Below are 24,297 nucleotides of genomic sequence, written 5' to 3'. Positions count from 1 at the left end.
AAAAACTCCAGTTGTCTTCAATGGAAGTAGATTGGGCTCCCTGAGTACAGTGTGTGTGTGTGTGTGTGTGTGTGTGTGTGTGTGTGTGTTATGAAAATAGACAGTGATCCCATTTCTTTAGTTTCAATTAATGTTTCGGTATTTTTTATGAGGTGGTGTCTTCCTTTTTACTCAATATAAAATATGTATTTTAAGTACATTTCTATTTTGATATATTTTCAGCCAGCCTGCCATTTATTGGAAAATTATTTATTAAAAATCCCTCAGATGTTTCCTTTAAAACAATGGATTATGTAGCAACTTTACGATGTATCGAGCTATTTAAGAATCTCCTTTTGCTCTTTAATTAATTGTCTCAAGTGCAGAAATAGAAAGAAAAACCAGCTTATGTCAAAGACAGATGGTAAATGCTGTGATGTCTATTACTGGCTACTACAACTGCCATGTGCTGTAGAAGACTGAAATTCGCAATGCAAAGACACTATGACTACATTAAAACCTTGTTTTGGTATGTCTAGGTCCCTGAGGTTCAATCAAGTCTGACCATCTCTTCATTAGTGCTCTGTCGAACAAGAAATCATGTAATATTTTTCTGCAGTAAAGTTACCACAATAATAATAACCACAACAGATTCCCAAGACACGCGCATCATTTATTGTCCTTTTTAGTCTACTGATAGCCTGCAGTTTGGAAGCTAAGTGATAAGAACAGACAATATTCTGTTTCATAGTACTTTGCAGGTAGATAAGTGGATGGCTTTTTAGAAATGAGATATAGCCAACCTCAGAAACAGCAGATAACACTGTGACTATCAGACAGAAGTGGATGAAAGCTATTGTAGAAGAAAGTTCACATTTAGAAGAGTCAGGGGGGTTTGCTGAACTCATCTTATGTAGAATTCAGTTAATTGTCTCTATTAGCTATTCATAGTTACTCCTGCCTGTCAGCCTTTAATCACTCAAATGTGGAACACAGGGACTGAAAATATAGGGGGGAAAGAGAAACTTGGGACACCAGACTCCCATTGACTTCAATGGACTTTGGATCTGATCCATATTATAGATCTTGTTTTCAGGAAATCAGAATAAAGGTTCTTCTGTTGCTCTTAAAGTATGCAATTTTTAATATTATTTATTCTAATATAAATTCTGTAGCTACTAAAGTTCCTTAAGGATGGCACTGGATTAGTCCACTAAACTAAGAACAGCTGTGACGTATGTGTGTATGGTGTGGGTTCTTTTCATGCTTTTGTTATATAGCATTTGATATATGGAAAATCACTTGTACAGATGCAGTTCTTGGCAGAGACACACTGAATAATGGTATAAAATCAGTTAGGAGAGATCTGCTTAGAAGCGAAATAGGAACGTTTCTTGACTTGTTCCTTGCAAATAAATTGGTGTACATTTAACTCAAAAATATAATGAGAAATGCAAACCAATTGATTTTGTGTCTCGAAATAATAACACACCATGGTTAGGACTACAGAGTGATATGTTAATTTCAAGTGTAGAGGTTACTTTGGAAATATTCTAGCTGCTCTTTCTCACTACATATTGATAAAAAGTAATCAAAGAGGGATCACAGCTTTACAGAAAGGTATTTCACACTATTTTGCCCTTACACTTTGAATAATACTTTATGCCTGGAATGGACCAACTGGTTTCAATGGGAATGTTGAGTGAGTAAGGTACTACTATTGAACATGAGTAAAAGTATTACAGTCTGGCCCTAATGTTTTTAGTCTAAGAGTCATTGACCCGCACAAGTGTTATCCTTGTGAAAACCAGAGCAGTGTCAAAATCAAGCAGTGTAATAAAAGGCAGAACAAATATAGACAATTTATATCACCAACTGGTACTTGCTGTGGCTGAATACCTAAGGTCGTGTAAAAATGAGAGAAGAAGAAAGATAGAGGTAGGGATCAGGGGTTCTCAAACTTAATTGCACCGTGACCCCTTTTGACAACAAAAATTACTTCATGACCCCAGGAGTGGGGATGGAAGCCTGAGTCTGCCCAAGCCACCACTGCCCTGGGTTGTGGGGGGCAAAGCCAGAACCCCACCGCTCTGGGTAGGGGGGGGCAAAGCTGAAGCTCCAAGGGCTTCAGCCCTGGGCAGGGGGGCTCGGGCTTCAGCCCTGGGCCCCAGCAAGTCTAAGCCAGCCCTGGCGACCCCATTCAAAAGGGGTCGCGACCCACTTGGGATCCCGACCTACAGTTTGAGAACCGCTGATGGAGATGATAAAAAACTGTTTGCTCCATTTTAAAAAAAATCCAAAATTGCTATGGTCCATAAATCTCTAGCTTTGAAAAAGTGCATTCTAGGATTAAGAACAACTGCTTTTAATAAGTGTAAATACAGAACTATTTGCAAAGGATACTACAGTCAGGACCATTTAAACAAGATTTATTTTTAATGACTGTATCAAAAATAAAAATAGGGCCCTTGAGGTTTATTTTAAAATATACAGATTTACTGTTCTTTTGTATTTCAATTGACATAAGTAAGATCTGATGTAGAAATATTTGTTTCTTATTTGTTCTATGTACATAGTTTTCATATTATTATCAGCTGTGCATGTTTAGCTTAAAGACAATTCAAGTATGTTTCAATTAATATGGACTGCAACTGCTGAAGTTTTAGTTTTATATTTAAATTGAAACAATCCCTTTTAAAACAAATGGGTAATTTAAAGTGAAGATCTTTTAGCTTTTTGAGCAGCAAATATTATAATAATTTATCCCTAGAGAATGTTGGAGAGCTTTTGCTGCATATGTTTAATTTTTTCTTTATAATTTAAAATAGCAGCTGTAACACTAACATATACAGGTAAATTGGATTAGATGCTTAATTGCACATAATCTCTGTTATGATACTACAGTACATAAAAGTCCCAGTTGCCATCTTCAAATTTTCTTGTATTATGTAACAGGATGATTAGAGGCACAAATTGAAGTATGCAATTTGTATAAAAGATAATTTCAAAAATAACATATAAACAAAAAAAATAGTTCATGATAGATTAAATAAAGTTTAGGGTAAATTAACTGTTAATTGCATCTATAAAACATGCCTTTTAACTTTAGTGCTTAGTACATTTTATAGTCTTCTGTCTTACCAGATTTTTAAAAATTAACTACATAATCAAATATGTTATCACTTTGCATGATGGATGAAATTCATGAAATCCATAAAAAAACAGAATAAGTGGGCTTTAAGTGTTAGTGACCCTGGGGGCAGACAGCTTCCCATTGCCTTTACTTTAGCCTCTTCCTATATGGGATTTCCCATCAGTTGGATTTACATTACTACAGCCCCAGTGGTTCCTCACCATCCTGCTTCAATGTTCCCATCTCTACTAGAGTATTAGGAGCTGGTGCAATGTCCATCTCCCCACCATACTGTGTATATATATTCCCTATAACATGGTGTACTCCCTATGTCAATCAAGTGTCCAGGTGAAAGAGTATATGGCATAGGGAATATACAAAGACTTTTAAAATATTGTTTAAAATTTTCTGGGAATTTCAGTGTTTATTACAAAAACAAAAAAGGATGAAAATTTGTGCAAAAATTAATTTCGCGGTTTAGGTAAATATAGGGGTTAACACTGGGGAATGGGAGGACAGGAAAAAAACAACAGATAATGAAGAGATTGAAAGTAAAAGCAATTTAATGCTGTAGTTTATTTCATGAATTGTGTATTAACTGTATGTACACATGCACATGCACCTACACGTGTGTATATCTTCAGTATTTTCAGTTAAAAAAATAAGTAAAAGCTGAAAATGGAGGGCCTTAGGAATACAATAGTAATGTTAATTACTTGCAGATAACAGGCTTAACTCCTTCATTTACACATATGAGCTACTTTATTTATGAGTAATACCACTGAGTTATGGAACTACTGATGTGAGTAAGGCTAGGTCTACACTGCGGGGGGATCGATTTAAGGTATTCGACGTATCCTATTCGACTTACCCTGCTGTGAGGATGGCGGCAAATCGACTGCTGCGGCTCCCCCGTTGATGGCGCTTACTTCTCCTGACGAGGTGGGAGTACGCGCGTCGATTCGGGGATCGATTTATCCGTCTACATGAGACGTGATAAATCGATCCCCGAGAGATCGATTTCTACCCGCCGATCCGGGCGGGTAGTGTAGACTAGCCCTAAGTGTTTGCAGACCAGGCTCACAGTTATATAGATTTAACTGTGGACACTGTATTTGCCCCCCAAATATTTAAAACAGTAAGGTGAGCATAAAAATTGTTGCTTTACCTAACTATTCCTTAGTAGGAATGGCGCAAACCTGTTCTTCAATAAAGCCATTGGAAGTTTTGCTATTCTCACATTCCCTGCCCATTTTATTTACTCGTATTATTTGATAGATATAAAAAGACCCCATTGTCATTCAACTGATGATTTGATTAGAAGTGTAAAGAAATCACGTAACTGGATACTGGTCTTTACTCAACCACAGCAGTTTGCAGGTACATACTGCAGACAAAAAAATAAAAATATTAAATTTAATAAGAGTACTGTTGAGCTACTCTCTTCAGTATTTTGTTTGTCCACCATTAGCTTCATGCTACTTCAGTTCTTTGTGCATGAAGGTTTTCTTAGCTACTGTTTTCTTTAATTCACTACAAATTCCTTTTCGGGCTTTAAACCATTTTACATTAATGGCCAAGACACTAAAAATTGTGGGCTAAGTCCTGAAACTCTTTCTGATACAAAACTCCCATTTACTTCAGAGGATTTTCACTAGGAAGGTGGTGAAGCACTGGAATGGGTTACCTAGGGAGGTGGTGGAATCTCCATCCTTAGAGATTTTTAAGGCCCAGCTTGACAAAGCCCTGGCTGGGATGATTTAGTTGGTGTTGGTCCTGCTTTGAGCAGGGGATTGGACTAGATGACCTCCTGAGGTCTCTTCCAACCCTAATATTCTATGATTTTTTCTCTTTCTTTCATTTTTTGGTGAGCTTTTGACCAATGTCATATGCAAAATAAATCCACTCCCATGCTTCCTTCCCAAGGGAATCTTTTTTTGATGCTAATAATAATAATATCCCCTAATGCACTTCACTGTCGATTCTACCATCACGGAAACACAGATTGCCAACAGGTTCAGAAAAGATTCAGTCATGCTTCATGATAGTACTTTCACCAGCTGTATAATAAGGGACCAGAGTGGTGTTCTTTTAGAATTTCTCCTTCATGCTTCCATATACAGTATAAGTCTTGTCCTCAGAGTGCAGTTTGTTAGCTTGTGTTTCATCAGATGATAAAACTTGAACATTCCATCCAAGTTGTCTGGAGGAGGCTGCAACTGCTTTGCATTGTGCTGCCATGTCAGACAAGGTTCCTTATTTGTTACTCTTCCATTCAGATCCTCACTCCTTATCACTCCTCTTTCTGGGCCAAATGGTACAATCCCCCCATGCCTCTGCAGGCAGGTAGGAATAGAAAACCCGAAAGAGCATGTCAGTGGTCCTGCTGCTTGGGTGGAATGGGAAAGGACATAATGTACAAACTCTGAACGTCTCAGAGCTATGTGTAATGGAGCCTCTCTCTGTGGCAGTGCAGCAAGGGCTTGATGGTGGCGGCAGGCCAGGTGGAGGAGCAGCCAGTGGATTTGCCACTATCCATATACATAGCTCTTCCCCACCACATGCTGGGCTCCAACTGCTGCTACATTCTATGGCTTGCATTATTGGCTGTGTACCATCTTTATGCCAAGCGACTGAGTTGAGTGCTGGAAGACTCCTTCCAGACCAACCCTTCTTGATCTCTTGCACAACGTTTGTTGGGTTTTGTGTGGAAGTGGCAGGAGGAAGGCAATTGGCCCATAGCTCCTGCACGGATTTCTGCAACACTGTATTCCTTAAGCAATTTTACTAGTTTGGGTTCTCCTGTTTCCTTAAGTCTCCTTCATGCTTCACTCTGCTGTGTGTCTTGGTTCAGTAGGTTTCCCACTTCTTTGTTTTGCATATAGTTTCATTGTAATTTCCATGGGTCACTTTCGGTATTCAAAACTAGTGGCTTATTTTTTTTCAAAGACAAACTATTATTCTGCTTCTGATTTCAGGCCTCAGCTCTTCTGTCTCCCTCATGGCACACACTGTCTCGATGTGTGTGTGTGTGTGTGTGTGTGTATGTATGTATATATATATATATATGTATACATATATATATGTATATATATATATATAACATTGTCAGTGACTGGGGTATGGGCAGTTGTGCCTCGTGGTTGGAGCAGGAGAGAGTAGTCAGGAATTGGAGCCCAGGGTCAGAGTCAGAAGCCAGGCCCAGAGCCAAGGGTCAGAAGTCAGGTATTGAAACCAAGGGTCAGGATTGGGTTACCTGGAGAAAGGCAAGGCAAGCGCTCACACAGCCATGGGTAAATCATTGTGTAAACAGCCATTGAACTGCTGCTGCTGGGCTTAAGAGCCAGTCTGCTAACTCTTCCCAACAATCAGGTAGTGTAGCCCATCAGGCAGCTTATTAGGCTATGTCTACAAAGCAAAGAAAACTCTGCGGCTGGCCAATGCCAGCCAGCTCAGGCTTGCAGGGCTCAGGCTACAGGGCTGTTTCACTACAGTGTAGAATTCCAGGCTCAGGCTGGGCTCGAGCTCTGGGACCCTCCCACTTCACAGGGTTAGAACCCAGGCTCCAGCCAAGCCCAGAAGTCTACACAGCAATGAAACAGCCCCACAGCTCAAAACCCGCGAGCCTGAGTTGGGTTTTTCTTTGCAGTGCAGATGTACCCTTACAGGCCAGCTGCACTCATTAAATTGCCTGGAGATTGGCTCTCCTGCAGGCCCTGCTTCCTGACAAACATGCCCTAAATTAAGTGCTAAGTAACTAATCTCTTTTCTCCTTTCACCCATGGCTAGTACGTGCTTCAGATGAGATCTGTTTTCACTTTTCAGCATGAACCAGATTCTGACACCCGTACTCACACTGAATAAGCTACTCCAGAAGTAGCCTCATTCACTTCAGGGGGACTACTTGTGGAAGCTGGGTGAAGAAGGATACAGCATCTGGCCCTTCTGAAAATGTTTGTGGTGACTATAGTCAGATGTTAATCCCATGATTTTAAAAATGGTTAAATGCCTAATTAATTGTTGTTGGTATCGTTTAATATCAGCCATTTAGTACAATTAAGCAACATGGATAAAATAACAGTATATAGCGGTCAGGCCTCAATTTAGCAAAGCACTTGAGCATATAATCAGCTCTTAACATATTTAAACTTAACTTTAATTTAAGCATGTGCTTAAATTCCAATGATGTCAATTTTGCAATCAATGAGACTTAAGCACATGCTTAAAGCTAAGCACATTCTTAGAAGTTTTGCTGAATAGGGGTGAATTTAAGCATGTTGTTGTTGCTTTGTTGAAGCCTAATAAAGAACAGCCATAGTTTTTATCTTCAGCCCACAGTGTGTAAATCTTTGGGGCAACCATATACTAGCAATATTGAAATTAACTGCCATTATATTGCTGAAGTGTCAGTACAGCTCTGATAATTGAAGTGTCTGATTAATCAATGTTCAGCTATATCTCTTAGCCTTATGTGGACACTTTGAGTTAACCCAGAGTTCTTTAAACCCACCCATCATTTTTGTATCTGTGCTGTGCCCAGAGTTGCAGCCCTTTCACAACTAGCCTCTGGTAGGGGACTTCCTGTCCTCTCTTTACTCTGCTCTGGGTTGGGGGCCTGCAGTGCTGCTATTTTAAAACTCTCAGGCTGGTTCTCTCCTCCATCTAGAGCCCTGTTTATCCAAAATCCAGCCAAAAGCTTTGCACAAACAACATTGTACTCTATTTCCAATTTCTGTTGTATATACAGAACAAAATAATATAGTCCTCATTCAGTCCTTCCTTGGGTAGTTCTCAGATGTTGTGCCTGAGTAAGGACTAATAAGTTGATCCAGCTCTCCTTATTCAGGGAAAAGTGCCATTAAAGTCAGTGGGACCTTTTGCCTGAGTAAAGCATGCAGGATCAGGGGCTGGGTAAGGCTTCAGGACTGAGTCTCTGCATTTGAAATAATACTAGCTACTAATAAAGTTTGAAATAATGCTCGCAGAGGGCTAGATCATAGAGTTGCAGTAATAGAACATTCCACCGTGCAGCCTGACAAGTACACTTCTGAATCCTAGAGCTACAATTTGTACTGCATGTGTCAATCAGACTCTTCAAAGACTGTTCATCCAACTTGGGTTATTCTGTTGATATTAAATCAGGTTGATTTGGGTTATTCTGTTGATATTAAATCAGGTTAGCGGAGTTAAAGAAAAAGTAGCAAAGTACGAAGTGCTGTTCGATAAGGACTTGATCCTGCCAGGTTCTTAGCACTCTCGACTCCCTTGTAAGATTGGGCCCTTAGTGTGCTAACGAGAAAACTCGAACTGAATTGAAAAGGACAGAATGTAGCTTGACATTATCATGATTTTTTAAATTGTATTTATTTGCTTGGAAAAGTGCACTAGATAGTCCCCATACCTATTATCTTGTAAATGTTTTATTACCCAGTATCTGTACCTTTTCACCTGTTCAGCTTCCAGTAGACTTACTTTCAGTGTCTCAACATAAGTTTTAAGTGCTGTGTATGTTGGTGAAGCTGTATAAATTCTTGTTATTATTTTTAATACTAATTTTATTAGGTGAATTGTAAAATAACCATTGTTGACAAAAAAAAATTGTTTTTCTGTGTTTGGCTGTAGGCATAAAGGGCTCACTTCAGGGGTGATATGCTCAGTGGTGTAAGTTACACAGTGAGTCATAAAAGTGAGTGGGTAATAAAGCCAAGTATCTTGCACCAATTTTGACATTCAGTGGGTGTGCAAAAAGAATGTAACTTACAGTCCCAGTATGGCTGGTTTGAAAACAAGAATTCCATTTAGCAAAAATTGTTGGGGTTTCAACATTTATTTCTGTTCCAATGCAGAACAAAACCAAAACCTTGAATGAGAGAGACTGAATCAGAGAGAGTGGGGACTTGGCCTGGGTCTTTCACATCCTACATGAGTGCCCTAGCCACTGAGCTGTTGACTATTCTCGAAGCAGGGTATCTCTCTCAGAAATTGCATTCTGGCCCGGAGAAACTTTTCAGATGAAACAAATACTTAGTTAGAAAATTCCCAACCAGTTCTAAGTCTGAGGCGACAGAAAAGGTGTATAGCAGGAACAGCAATTAGTAGGAGGATGTAAATAAAACAGGAGATCCAGCTTTATTTCATAGCCTATATTACATGTCTTGCCACATCTCTCTTCTGTTCCCTCAGCATGTGCGTTACACTCATTTTGCACACCCATTGAAGGTCCAATCAAAATCAGTGCAAGTTACATGATTTTACCAAGTACACCTGACCAATCTGCATATGCTGTGTAACCTACAACACTGTTTTTGCCACATCTGAATTTGGTTAGTAGACTTCTGTGGGAGCTGCATCTGCTTATACCAGGCCCAGCATTATCAGAGACTTCAATGCCATGTGGTGGTTCTTATTTTCTGGAGAGTGCTCTGAGGTGAATGCAGAAACTATAAACTATAGCATTTCTCTCTTGGCTAGGGGCCAAAGGCCAAGAGTTTAAAAAATAGGAGCCTGAAGTTAGAGTCTTCAGTCCTTATTCAGATGCCGAGGATCAGAGTCTGTGCTGTGACTCTAAGAAATGCAACACAAAACTCACAGCCCAATGGTGGGGGGCTAGCATGGCTTTACGCCAGTCTGGTGCCCTCCCAATTTTTGGCTGCTTCTGGTGCTAAAGAAGCCCCTGGAGTAACTTAGATAGCTCTGGGGGCATGTTAAAGTGACAGCAGCCTCCCCAGGCTGCAATATGGACTACAGTGCTGTGAGGATCTTCTGCAGTGGTGTGGCCCTGCCCCTGGCATGTCCCTCCCATCCCCAGCCTCACCCTCACCAATCCTCCTGCAGCCAGAACTGAGGCTTTTAGCACTTTTAACACTGCTTCTGCCCAGGGGTAAAGGGGCCAGAGTGGGGGGTGAGTATCTCACCTCTAAATAACTGGGTTGGTTTTAAAATAGAAAGCACTGAGCATGCAACATCTCCTATTGAAGCCAATGGGAGCTTCTGGTTGCTCAGCACTTTTGAAAATCAGATCAATTTATTTAAGTTCCTTGCTGTAGACTTAAGAGCATAAATGTAGCCTCCTATTTCTGGAAATCTTCACCAAAAAGTCTAAAGCAACAACTCTGAAGCCTTTTTTTGCATAAGCATCACAAGTGCTTATCTATTGAGTTATTTCTAATAATTTCTGCTCAGACAGGTACATAATAACAGTGGTAATACATGTGTTCAATCAAGTACTTTTATTCATAGAATACATCTCAAATTTATTTTGGCAGTTTAAATAGGAGAGTTTAATGTATATTTAGTCAAGCATTACAGTAGTGAGAATTTAAGCAGATTAGAAATAAATGAATCCAATTAAGGAACATATCTCTGAAATTTGATATGTCATAGGTGTGAATGAACTGTTTGCACAGCAACTGTAAAGAAATCATTAATGATTAACTATCTAGAAGAGGTTTAATCAAGGATAAATGATATAGCACAGAGTCAAAAACATTTAGGTTAAATATATGGAGATTCTCAAATAATAAGAAACACTTGGCATCAATAGTGGCTTTGGTACTGCTTTCTGTAAATACACTTAATAATAATAATAAAATAATGTGCATTACTATAGCACCAAGGAGCCCTGGGTTCTGGACCAGGACCCCATTGTGCTAGAGACTGTACAAAGACAGAACACAAAGATAGTCCCTGCCCCATAAGACTTATTATTTGTGCTACAGCAGCAAATGGAAGCCACAAATGAGATCAGGGCCCTGTTTTGCTATATATCATGCATACTGATAGTAAGAGACAGTCTCTGCCTTGCAGAGCTTATATTTTAAATAGACTAGTGAGACAGAGGATGGGAGAAAGGAAATATTATCCCCATTTTCACAGATGGAGAGCTGAGACAGAAAGATTACAGGTGGGATTTTCCAGAGCTCCCAATGCGCTTAACTTTGCTCCCATTGAACTAATTGGTAAAACTCCCATTGACTTCAATGGGGGAAGAGGGTTTTTTTTCCCTTTTATAGAACTGGAAGGGACCTTGAAAGGTCATTGAGTCAAGTCCAGTCCCCTGCCTTCACAGCAGGACCAAGTACCATCCCTGACAGATTTTTGCCCCAGTTCCCTAAATGGCCCCCTCAAGGATTGAACTCACAACCCTGGGTTTAGCAGGCCAATGCTCATGCTGAGTGCTTTTGAAAAATCCTCACACTTTGAGACTTGGCAAGGTCATACAGGGAGTCTACGGGAGAGCTGGGGCTTGAACCCAGATTTCAAGGGTCCCAGTGCAGTGTCTTAAAGGTGTCAGTGGTACTAAAACAAAATAATTTCAGCATATAAAAATGTCATTGATAAAGATTGAGGTGAGAAGTGTAGCCTGGGCAACAGTAAAATGCCTGTAGTAATGGGAATATTCTCATGCTGATGTGTGAGAATTTATATCTGTGTGCCAGTGTGCCATTAATACTAATAGGAATTACTGTGCATGCATAAATCTTGACACACTGAAGTGAGAATATAACCAAAGATCAATTTCCAAAGGAAGCATTTTTTAAAGAGAGAAAAATTCCATTTTACCCCTCATCTAGCAGGGTTGTAGTTCATTCTAGAACGTGCTTTAAAAAAAAATACGAATTTAAAGTAATGGAAAACAATGATATAAAAGGTCAATCAATCCAACAACATATCCAATGCTGACTTTGTAGGGGTGGGCCATCAGGTTCTTCACTGTTAGAGTTGCTGTCAAATGAAATGTGGAACTAAGCTCCTTTCTTTATGTATTTGGTGACTGTCCAAGTAGACATTAGAGTTCTCATGGCACTTTTCAAAAAGCTTAGCAGACAGCCTTTCCCTTAGCCAACTTTATCATTATCAAGCAGGTTCTAACATCCAAAAGCCTTGAGAGCTATACACAAATACATTTTGCTCCATTTACTTACACAATCATTGGATATATACCAGATGTGATTTTGGCCCACTGTGTTCTGAGACACCTTACATTTGAAAGATATACTTTTTATAGACTCACATCACAGAATGAAATTAGTGTCGTCGTATTTTGTTACATTTATTTTATGCATTCTACATTTTTTCCAAGTTACATGTGAGTACAGATGTAAATGATCTTTGTATATAATTATCCTAAACTATCATAAGAATTTTATTTATAAAACAATTATAGATCTTTGACACACGCTTTAATTTGGGCAAAACCTCGTGAATTCAAGCATACAAAGTGTTGCTGTTTGGCCAACAATCCTACTGCTTCTGTGTATACATGTAGCTGGGAATGACAAGCTGCATCTCCTAATTGTTGGAAATGCAGCTGTACTATGATGCTCTAGAGGCCAGAACTCTCTTTTATTTAACTATCAGACCAATTTGACAGCAGGAGTGACTGTTAATGTGGTGCAGTAGTATGCATGAGTGTGTGTGGGGGGAATTCTAATGCACACTAACTGGCCCATGTAGACCCTGCTGACCTGTTTCAAACAGTACTACATGAACGCACAGTAAGGAGTTTTTAGTGTGCAATAGCAAGGTCCGCATGGGCCAGCTAGTGTATGATACATTGGTGTGCACTAGAATTCACACCCTTCTAATGCACATTACCACACTGTGTAGACAAGCCCTTAGTTTGGAGATTGTTCAGTGTTTGAAGGTTTGCTGTGATTTGCAGTGTGGGACTCTTATGATGGGAGAAGATGTCTGTGACTCCACAAGCTGTATGCTACCCATGCAGACTTCTTAATGCCGCTTATGAGGAAAGAAATGCCTGGAACTCAGAACTATAGCTGCTCAAACTAGTTTTATTATTAACCATAATAGTAAGTAATCTCTTGAAGGGCCTAATCCAAAGCCCACTGAGTCAGAGGGAGCCTTTTCATTGACTTCAATGGGATTTGGATCAGGCCTGTGTAATGCTTTTCATCTAAAAGTGTTTTGCAAAGGAGGGTAAGTATCATTATCCCAATTTACAGATGGGGAAACTGAGGCACTGAGAGGTGAAGTGATTAGCCCAAGGTCACACAACAGAACACCAATGAAGTCTGGTAACAGGTGATGGGGGAACTGCAAAAGGTTCAGAGGTTCTTTTCAGTTCAGGTAAGCATTGTAAAGTTTGGATACACCTCTACCTCAATATAACGCTGTCCTCGGGAGCCAAAAAATCTTACCGCGTTATAGGTGAAACTGCGTTATATCAAACTTGCTTTGATCTGCCGGAGTGCACAGCCCCCCCCCCCCCCAGAGCACTGCTTTACCGCGTTATATCAGAATTTGTGTTATATTGGGTCGCGTTATATCAGGGTAGAGGTGTACTTACTGAAATTAAACGAACCCCTTGAGTATCCAAAACTAAAGTCTGCTCTTGATCTCACTGATTTTTGCCATTGGCGTAAATGGGTGCAGGACTGCGCCCTTAGCTTGGAAATCTCACCAGAGCTGAGCTTCTTGCAAGATGTTTGATAATTCCTGCTTCTGGTTAGGCAAGAAATGCCAGAGCGCAGCCTTTCTCATTGTATATTGGCACGTCTGTTTCTGGTCCTGGCTTGAACTTGGAAGTACAGAAGTGTATTAAACTGAAAACTAAAGGGAAGGTGGGTAGGAAACTTCACAAAATGTTTTTAAACTTCAAAAAGAGTTTGCTTTACATTTAAGATGAAGGGAGTAGAGGGTGGAGAAATGTTTTGTATTTTATCACCAGTGGTTCACCCATCACTACTAACAGCATTAAGGAAGGTTACATGAATTCCCCTCCTTACATATCTTGTAAGCAGACTGTGGCTTTTTTCAGCATTGCTGAGATACTTTGTACAGGAGCATAGGACATAACAGATGAGAAAATTGTCCAGTCTGTTGTGCCACCTGCTGCTTCAGAAAGTAATGGAGACAACAAAGAGCAAGAATCTGTTTTCCTTTTATTCATCAGCTGAATGAGGCTTTGTCAACACTGAGAGGGGGTAGAAAGCAGCAATGATACAAGTGGACATTTTTTCAAAAGTAGAAAAATGATTTATTATAGCACTGTGCTCAGACACAAAGAAAAGTTACAGACTTCTTTTCTCGCTCCTGGCGTAATTAAACTAAATGGCAGGAACTCAGTGAAACAGATTGAGTATGGATTACAGTGAACTTCCAGCAGTAGGGGTTTTCTTTATTATTTCAGTTTAACATTCCAATTTCTATTCCATTTTATGTCAGATTGGCAGAAATAGTTCTTTAGCGTCACTAACCAACATAAATGCCAATTGCAGAAATATGTTATTTTAAAAATAACAATACAATACCTGTGTATAAGCACAGGGAACGATGACTATATGTAATAAGTGGATCCAACCCATGGCTCAATAGTTTGAGGACCAATAGCTTGAACAATTAAAACGACAAAACGCTTTCTACTGTGGGGACAGATGCTTGCTATGTCTCCTCAGTAACATTACGTAATCATGTTTACAATGCGTAACCCTATTGTATAAATATCCCCTTACACTCACATTTATGTTCAGATAATACCAAAGTCACATTGTACTGTGTCAATGACCTTTACATTGTATTAGTAGTGGATTAATGCTAATTCAAGGCATTGCTATTAGAATATGATTGTGTAAAAGGGCATACTGTCCCTTTAAGATAAACTACAGGCTCTTTTCTTGCTTCAGCTTAGGTTAGGGAAATTCTGGAAGTTGTAGTTCCCAGAGCTAATGGGAATTAGAAGCTGTTACAGCAAGAAGTGCTGGGACGAAGTGCTAGATGATATAAACATCTCCCTTTCCTGAAGAACAAGAAGAGGCTGTAGAAGGAGAAAAGTTCTGGGCCTTTCTAGTTAGGGCCCTGGAAGGAGTAAAGAGGTGTAGAGGGCATAGAGTTTGGGCCTGGTCACCTTTGGGGGCTCAATGCCAGAACTTCTGGCAGAAGGTGGAGAAGGTTCCTTCCTCCAATTCTCTGCGGCAAAGGTGAGAAGATTTGCTGTTGTATTCCAGAATGAGTGGAGTCTGGGTTGAGCAGGATGGATAAATTACCCAATGAAGGAAACTAAGACAGCAGCCACAGTACCACAATAGAGAGGTAAGCCACTGCCACAGATTGCCAAGTACTGATATGACAATATGCTCATATCGTCAGTGTGGTGTTACTGCTGTTAAGTTAGACTCCCATGGTATATGGCATAGGATTATCATGTATTGATACAGATGTGTATCTGTAAGAGCTGATGAGTTAGAACCTTCTTAACTTTTGTGAGCAAGAGTTTGTCCCAATACTTTTATATGTCTTCTGCATAAATTATTAGGCTATATTCTGTTTTTGACAGAGCACTGATGGTCCTCAGAGATGCTTTCATCACCATGGTGAAGCACATTCAAATGAGGCAAAAGGAGGCCCAGTCATGAAAGAGTCCAGCAAAAGGCTGGGTTTTGGGATCCATTGAACTCTTTTATTTCATAGGCAATAATTTTTCTGCATGAATCTCCCTTCTCTTATGTCACTGCAGGTTGTAGCACACTGCCTATCTACCATACCATGGTCTCTTCCTTCCCAGTGGTGTGTGCAATCCCCAGCTCCAGCCTTTTTCCTTGCACAGGCTAAGTAATTCAGAGCCTCAGCTGGGGGAAAAGGAGGCTTCCTGTCTCACTCTCAGAGTCCAGTTGTTCCCTCTGGTCAGGGAGAAGGAGAAAAAGGAGTGGGTCAAAACCTAGCCTAATCTTACTCACAGTTTCCGTCCTGCCCCTGTAGATTAATGGGGAGGGATAGCTCAGTGGTTTGAGCATTGGCCTGCTAAACCCGGGGTTATGAGTTCAATCCTTGAGGGGCCCATTTGGGGATTTAGTGTGGGATTGGTCCTGCTTTGAGCAGGGGGTTGGACTAGATGACCTCCTGAGGTCCCTTCCAACCCTGATATTCTATGATTCTATGATTACTCTGCTTCAGCAGCTACCGCCTGTCTGCTTTCTTGCAGCCAGTCTCTCCTTCACTCTCCCCCTGCCTGCCTGCTAGAGCTCCCTTTCAAGCAGGTCCTCCACAGGGAGCATGCCTGGCAACTGCTCAGTGACAGGGCCTTCTTGGCCCAGAACAGTTTCAACCACCTTTAACCTTAGTTTGGGGTCGGTGAACCCCATCACAGGGGATTAATAGCACCTTGTGGTCCACTCTGTCAAAGGCTGCAAAGAAGTCCAACAGCATGACCATGGAGGTCTAACTTGAGTTCAGGGCCAGGAGGAGATTGTCTTTGGTGCCACTAGAGCCATCTCTGTGCTGTGCCCTGGTCTGACCCTTGATTGTGAGGTATCCAGGATGTTGGCTGACGTCACATGTTAGAGTTTGGTGACTACAACATTCTCACTTATTTTGCCCAGGAATGGGAGGATGGAGACAGGACAGTAGCCGGAGAGATCTTCAGGGTATTGGCTTCTTGAGGACCTGGATAACGATTGCATTTTCCAAGGAGTTTGTTAGTTGTGCTTCTCTAAAGAAGGCATTGACTACCTCCGTTAGTTGCAGGCATAGTTTTTCACTGGCTATTACCAGCCAGGAGGGGCATGGAGCTTTTTCACAGGGGCATGGAGCCTTTCCACTTGTAGCTCCTGTATTTTTCAGAGCATCCTGAGCTTTGGCATGTGTGATGGGACCAAACTTAGTTGCAGTAGTGGGATGGATAATACAACCTGGTCAGAGGTGGAGTTTTCCCCCAGTTAGCTCAATATATATTTGGTTGATCTTATCAGTGGAGACAGCTCTTCATAACAATCAATGCTTGGTCTGGTGTCTGGGTTATGCAGTCTGGGCTGACTAGCCAGCTCACTATGCAAAATAACTTGGCTGGCCATGATTCTGCAATGCTGATTGGGGAGGGGTAGAAGGCTGGTTGTTTCTCCGTTATGGTAGTGGTGTTGTCCTGCAGGTGTTTGTGCTGCAGATGGAGGGAGTCAGAATGTATTTTTGCACCACTGCCATTCTAACTTTGTGCCTGTGTGCTTAATCTGCTGTAGTTCATCTGTGAACCACTGTGATCTTCTTGGTCACTGTGGGTGAGTGGCTAGCTTGGGGCCAAGGCATCAATAGTAGTGGAGAACAGTGACTGTAGTATTGTACTAACTCATTGGTGCACTGACCTTGTATTTGGATGACTTGTTCAAATAGGGTGAGTTGGAAATTGAGGAAGTTCTGGAGTTTCTCAGGAGCAGACCAGCTTTGGCTGCTCACTATCCTAGTGGGAGGGAGGGAAAGCTCTGACCTCTGCCTGGATAGATGGTGACCAGACCAGGACAGTGGTATGTTGGTCTCCAGTATCCAGTGCTAGGCTGAAGATAAGATCCAACATAATGTCTGGCTGCATGTGTAGGTGAGAGACTGACTGGGAGAATCCTGTGGTTTTCATGTGGGCCATGAGATCAAGTGCTACTGTATCACGGATACAGTCTATATGAAGGTTGAGGTCATTGAAGACAAGGAATCTGGGGGATTCCAATACCATGGAGGGCAGCAGCTTTGTACATTCCTCTATGAAGGTGACAAAGTTTCAGCTGCAGTTATGTACCTCACTAGCAGTCTGATGTTCCTCTTATCCTCTGCCTCACAGATCATATGGATTCAATCAAATGTTGTTGTGTCTGAGATGAAATGTCTTCTGCATCCGAGGATGGAGGGGAGCAGAACTGCTACTCATGTCTTGTCTTTTTTCTGGTGCATTCTGAAATCTGTCTTGAGTTGCGATGTAGAGTATCCTGTGGGGACTAGTGGTGCCAGGGTAGGGTTGCAGGTGGCATTGAACCATGTTTTAATGATGTAAGCAGGGCCATGTGCTCCATCGAAAATGAGATGATAGATGGTGACCACTGACTTTGCATTCAGCTGCAGGAGCTTCAGGCTCTTATTTTCTTCTTCTCCTCTGTTTACTGAGGTTACTGATTAAGCAGTTAGCTTTAGGATTTATTGTAGCGTACGGTGTTCTTGTGGGACATCTTCTCAACCCAGTGATAGTGGAGATTAGGGAAGGGGTGGGATAGTGTGGTTCAAGGTCGTTTGAAGGTTCTGGTGTTACAGTTCCCCAGATCCTGAGGGCCTGGCAGTGTTGTGCTGCATTATAGTTTGGAAGATTTATATGTTGGTCCTTAAACAGGTGCAGCTGACAAAGGATAGTATTGGAGTAGTGGATTGTGATGCAAGTAGTGGTGGGGGGCCATTTCTTCCTGTCTCCTTTTAACTTCTTCTTTGTTATAATTAAGTGGTACTTTGCATTCGTGTGAAGGCTTCTGTTCCAGGGTGGAATTGGAGCTGAGAGGGCTAAGTGGTAGTAGGAGGAGTGGGTAGCCAACAAGGTTGGATTATCCATTTAAATCATATAGATACTGCGGGAGAGGGAGCAGAGACACTAACAAAACAAACCCTGGTGATTACCAGCAAAGTTGTGAACATGTTGTCTCCCTAGTTTTGTCCTAATAATTTTCCCTGCAGTCTTGTTGCCACAGGAAAGGTGTTGGGTCAGAGTTGGAAGTTATTAACATTTTTTGAAGATCAGTTATAATACATTGTGATGTGTTAATAATTAAACGTAAAGACTAACTACAGAATGTTAGCATCCTTCATTTTAATATTGCATTTGGCCTTTCATGCAATCGAAGAGCAAATTGGTAGCACTCAACTGTGCAGAAACAGATGCCTTGTGCATAGAGATAGGCCTGCACCACAACCCTGAATCCAATCACTCCCAAAATTAATGAGGATAAAAACAGGGCTCCAAATTTTGTTGCTGGGCTTTCCTTGTCTAATAAGCCAAACCAAAATCCTGGATCCAAACACTCACATTATTGTGAGGGTTTGAAACACAGATCCAAATATGGCCCAGTCCCATCTCTATTAAAGCCAATGTTTGGAGAAATGAATTCCTTAAAGAAATAGCTAAGCATTACAAAACATTAATTATACACTGTGGAAACATCTGTCTGTTGTAAACGGGAGATACTGTACCCAGCTACTGCTCTAATTACAGTGGCTCATTTATACTGTATGGTATGTTTCTTGTCGGAGAGACGAGGCCTTCAATAGGAAATCTGTTCTACTAACAGGTTTCTTGATTACCTGGTACAAACAAGTTTTAGTCTGGAACAGATGTATTGACCATAAATTAATTTGTCTGTTCAGCAGGTTTATTTGTGTAGTTATTCAGAGATTCATCATATTTAATCATTTGAATATATGGACGTTTTCAGTCATTTATCAGGTTTGTCCCTGCAGCCATGGTTTTTATTTGAAAGAGTTTCATTGTACTAAGCAGAGAAATGCAGAGGCTGGGGCACAGTTTATGTATATTTTTAACCGGCATGGCTTACATCAATGTACGTATGATTATGGTTCAGGATATGGTAGGTAGAGATTGTTGAATGATTTGTTATTAATAGTTTTCATTAAGGGCTAGACTGAACCTTTAGATTCAGTCCTGAGTATGAGGCAACGTGCAACTGCACTGCCCCAGAAAAGAATTGTGAGTCACAATTCCTCCTCTGTCCTCCTCTTGCTCTGTTGACTGGCACAAAGGAGAGGCAGAGCCATGGCTCCTCCCACTTCGCTGCTGGGTTGTGGGAGGCAGGTTGCAAAATACAGCTTCTTACTTTCTTCCTTCTCCACAAGCCATGATCAGAGTAGGTTCTATGAGATCATCAGGGGCGGCTCTAGGCACCAGCAAAGCAAGCACATGCTTGGGGCAGCCCATTTGCAGGGGCGGCAGGGATCCAACAGGGGGCCCTGGGAGCTGTAGTTCCTTGGTTAGCTCCCTGCCTATAGAGCCAGCCCTGGAGCAGGGAAAGAACTACATTTCCCAGCATTCCCTTGGCCACTACCAACAGGAAAGAGGGGGAGGGAGTGAGGTAGCTGAGACCTCATGCTGCAGCCTGCTGTGAATGGAAAGCTGCACTGTGAGTAGGGATACTATATTTTAACATTCAAAAAATAGGACACTCCACAGGGAGAGAGGGTAGCCCCACCCTGCCACCATCCACTCCCTCCGACTGTCCCCCACAGAAACCCCAACCCATCCAACCCCTCCTGATCACCCCTGCCCCTAACTGCCCCCCAGGACCCCACCCCCTATCTAAGCGCCGCTGCTCCTTGTCCCCTGATTGCCCCCATCCCGGGACCCCTGCCCCTAACTGCCCCTTGGGACCCCACCGCCTATCTAAGCCTCCCTTCTTCTTGTCCCCAACTGCCCCCTCCTGAGACCCCCCCCAACTTCCACCCTAGGACCCCACCTGTCCCCTGACAAACCCCCGGGACTCCCATGCCTATCCAACCACTGTCTGTCCCCTGACTGCCCCCCCAAACCCCTGACCCATCTAACCCCCCTTTCTCCCTGCCCCTGACTGCCCCCCCGAAGCTCCGCCCCATCCAACCCCCCAGCCCCCTTACCGTGCCACTCAGACCAGCGTGTCTGGCTCCCCGCAGTGCCAGACACACTGCTGCATACATGTTGCCGTGCTCCCCCGTGGAGCCACAGCCCCCCCCCCAGCACCTGCCTTCCAGATTTGAACACCTCAAAATTCAGGAGTGCTCAAGCTCAGTTTGGGCAGCTGTTACTTCATTTCTCCCAAATCAAATATACTGATCCACTGTAACTTGCTTTAGAAAAAATAGGATAAAATTGAACAAGAAATGCTTCCCAGTGGTTAGGACTGGAATTGCTATTTTCAACAGCCATTGCCTTTTTTGTTTGTTTGTTTGTTTAAAAGGAAGACAGTGATATTGCATTGGCAAATTCCCCATAGAAAGAAAGAGTGGAACAAAAGAATAATAAAGGCACCTCAACTTTTCCTCATTTATGTAGGACAGTCTTATAATATGCATCCAGATATCCTCCAATCACACAAGCTGAAAATTGTTCCACTTTACTGCAGTTCTGTAACCATATGGGAACCAATCCTGTCTGTGTTCTGTGCACATCTAAAATTCCTGCTGAATAACCTGCCCTGGGAGCGAGTTACCAGTGACCCAGGGCTATGGCGGAAGGAGGGTGCAGGTGGCGGGGGGGAGAGAGAGCCCAGGGCTGGGGCGGCAGGGGGTGTGTGCGTGGGTGGGAGAGCCCAGGGCTGGGGCAGCAGGGGGGTGCGGCGAGGAGCCCACGGCTGGGACGGGGGCAGCCAAAAATTTTTTTGCTTGGGGGGGCAAAAAACCTAGAGCTGGCCCTGGTGATCATGCAGAGAGATGGGGGCTACTCACTTCCTTTTCCCCTCACAGAGTCACATAGATTAAGGGTATAATTCTATTCTAAGAATTTATCCCCTGTTTTGGTTAGCAAATCATTATGAACTATTGCTGATTTTCTTAGAATGTATTTGTATAAACTATTCACTAAAAAGTTTGAATGAGTAACCTGATTTTGTGAACTGCTATTTTTGGCTACTCAGTGATTGGTCATTTAAGTTTCACGGTATTTTTTTTTTTTTAATTCTCCCTGATTGGATTACTGAAAATCTTTAAATGAATAGTAAATTTTTGGATGGATAATTTATGAAAGATTTGCAAACATATTCACAAATATTCATCAATTGCCTGAATACTTGGGAATAATGAATGATATGATCTCACAAATCACAGCAATCTGAATTCAGAGATTGCCAAAATAATATTAACAAATCCCTTGATTTACTGTTCTGTCGCTGGTAGTTGTATATGTGTCAGTTTAAAAAAACAACAACCCATCCACATCCCTTTAACTGCATAGTTACAAACTCACTGCCTTGTAATATTTTCAAAAGTCCCCATCATCACTGATTTGTATTACTGAAGAAAGTGGAGTGCCAAGATGGGGAGAATGCGGTGTATAAGGTAACCATATTTTCAAAATAAAAAAAACAGGAACACTTTTGTGTAGACATTTTTTAGGGTCATGAAATAGTCATAGGAAAATCATTTTTTAAATGTGTGCCACTGTAGCTACTGCCAGCTTCTAGCTAGACAGTGAAATATGCAGGATTTCCCCCTCCCCCCAGTAACATAGTGTTCTGAATGAATTTATCATGAAACATTAAACAAGTGTATTTAACATTCACTTTGAGCAAAGGAACAGCTTTGTGTATGTGTGATCATTCAACTTTGAAGAATTTGGCCCCCTCTGTCACTTTTTTCTCTGATACAAATGATAACTGCATAGCACAGCGTTTGTTACTTGTCTGTACATCTTTCGAGTAATGCTGTGCAAAAGATGGGAGTTCCGTTTTGTAAAGATTTTTTTGGCTCTGAATCAGAGTGAAACCTGAAATTTTGGAAATGCTCTGTGAGGGAAAATTCCAGAAAAAAATTCATTTTGGATTGACTGAAATATTTTGTTTCAAAAATGTCATTACAGTCTGTTTCAACACTGGCAGAACTTTTATTCTATTTTCCTTCCAAAATGAAATTCTGGAACCAACCAACCAATTTTATGAAGCATTTTGGTTTCAAAGGAACCATATATTCCAATGGAATATGGTTCTGTCAAAGTTTCTCTGACCAGCTCTACCTCTGAGTCCACTATTTCTCTGTATAATAGAATGAGACATTAGTTGCATTTTTAGGCTTTTCTAATTATACATATTGTAGAGAAAAACTAAAGCTATACAAAGCAACAATGAGTCCTGTGGCACCTTATAGACTAACAAATGTATTGGAGCATAAGCTTTTGTGGGTAAATACATGCATGCATCTGACGAAGTGGGTATTCACCCACGAAAGCTTATGCTCCAATACATTTGTTAGTCTGTAAGGTGCCACAGGATTCTTTATTGCTTTTTACAGATCCAGACTAACACGGCTACCCCTCTGATACTTAAAGCTATACAGTTGTCCTGGATATCCCTCCTCCAGATACTAATTGTATCCATCCCCCACCAAAGAGGAAAACATGTCTGATTAAGATATAAAGTGAGTTTATGTCTTCTACTTCTGCCTTTAATAGGGATACTGAATATAAAGGACTACAACTCTCCCTGGATCAAGTGACAGCAACCAAGCCATCATTCTCATACGCAAATTCAACTCCAACCATAACGGACAATAGAAAGGGCAGCAAATCACGGCTCGCAAGCACGAAGTCAAAATCAAGGACATCACCGTATCCACAGGTAGCTGTCTTTGAACAACATGTTTATATTACAAAGCTTTCTTTACTGCATAACTTGATTTTGGCTGACTTTCAAGCAAGAAATTAGAATGGGCTGAGGAAAGTACCCCTCAATATGAGTAAAGGGTGGCAGAATTGGGTCCTTAGACTATAAGATCTTGAGGGCAGGGATGTGTTGTTAATTGTAAAATACCATGTACAGCATGGTGCAGTATCAATAAATCATCATCAATAATATATGGTGGGGATTTCATGGGGGAGGGACAAGTAGAGAGTTGAAAAAGCTTTTGTTATATTATTTTTGTTGTTTGGTATCTGGGGACTTTGAGTTGTGCCCATTTGAATGATCCAGTTATGGTATGGTCCTATTTTTTCTTAAACTGTTTTTCTAGCCCTACAATTATCAGGAGAAGGAAAGGCAGTAGGAAGCACATGAGTGGAGTGCTTGTGAAATGTGGTGAAATGTTTGCTAAAAGAAGTGAGTTTCTAAAGGGGTTAGGATGATATGGCTTGGTGAACTGGAGGAAGAAGGTTCCTCCAGGCACAAAGTTGTGAATGGGAAAAGGAAACACAGGCAGATGGTGTTAGGTTTCAATAGACTTTAATTCCCTTTTTTTCATATTCAGGCTTATATTTTAAAAAAATCCCCTGACTATTGTATGGGGTCAAATTTCCAATGGATCTCCAAAGATGTGCTTGCAAAAATCTGTTCATACAACTCTTTGGCTGCACAGAACCCCATATTTGATCAGGAAAGTATGGTTTGTTGAGCATACAAACTGTTGTGGCTACCAAACATTGAGCCCAGTCCTGTGGGCCTTACTCACGTGCCCCAAGTGGAGATAGTTGCATGAGTAAGCGGTGATAGTCAGATAGTTGTGGATGCCTGCAAAAAGTCCAGTTGAATACTTGGCCCATAGTGTTACCTCTTGATATGATCTCCCTGCAAGACCAATATTTGCAAAACTGGGTTCTTAAACTGAGGAGTCTGAGTTCATACTGTGGTGCTTAAATAAGTGGCCTGTTTTTCAGAAGTGCTGAGGACCCAGTAGTTTTAACTTACTGCAGTGAGAGCTGCTGGGTATCAAGCACTTTTAATAATGGGGATACTTAT

The 24,297-nt window shown here is 41.4% G+C and overlaps 1 protein-coding gene across 1 annotated transcript in view; it reads left to right on the top strand.

The window, feature by feature from the left end:
* Positions 1–24,297, top strand: part of SIM1 (SIM bHLH transcription factor 1) — a 57,388-nt gene that overhangs the window by 19,240 nt on the left and 13,851 nt on the right. Inside the window, exon 9 of the mRNA XM_065401746.1 lies at positions 23,019–23,184. Coding sequence (XP_065257818.1) covers positions 23,019–23,184 — 166 coding nt within the window. The remainder of the gene's footprint in view (positions 1–23,018; positions 23,185–24,297) is intronic.

Source organism: Emys orbicularis, chromosome 3 (assembly GCF_028017835.1).
Source record: "Emys orbicularis isolate rEmyOrb1 chromosome 3, rEmyOrb1.hap1, whole genome shotgun sequence".
In the NCBI taxonomy this organism is placed as follows: Eukaryota; Metazoa; Chordata; order Testudines; family Emydidae; genus Emys; species Emys orbicularis.
Note: the sequence above shows the minus strand (reverse complement) of the source record. Positions and strands in the feature narration are given on the sequence as shown.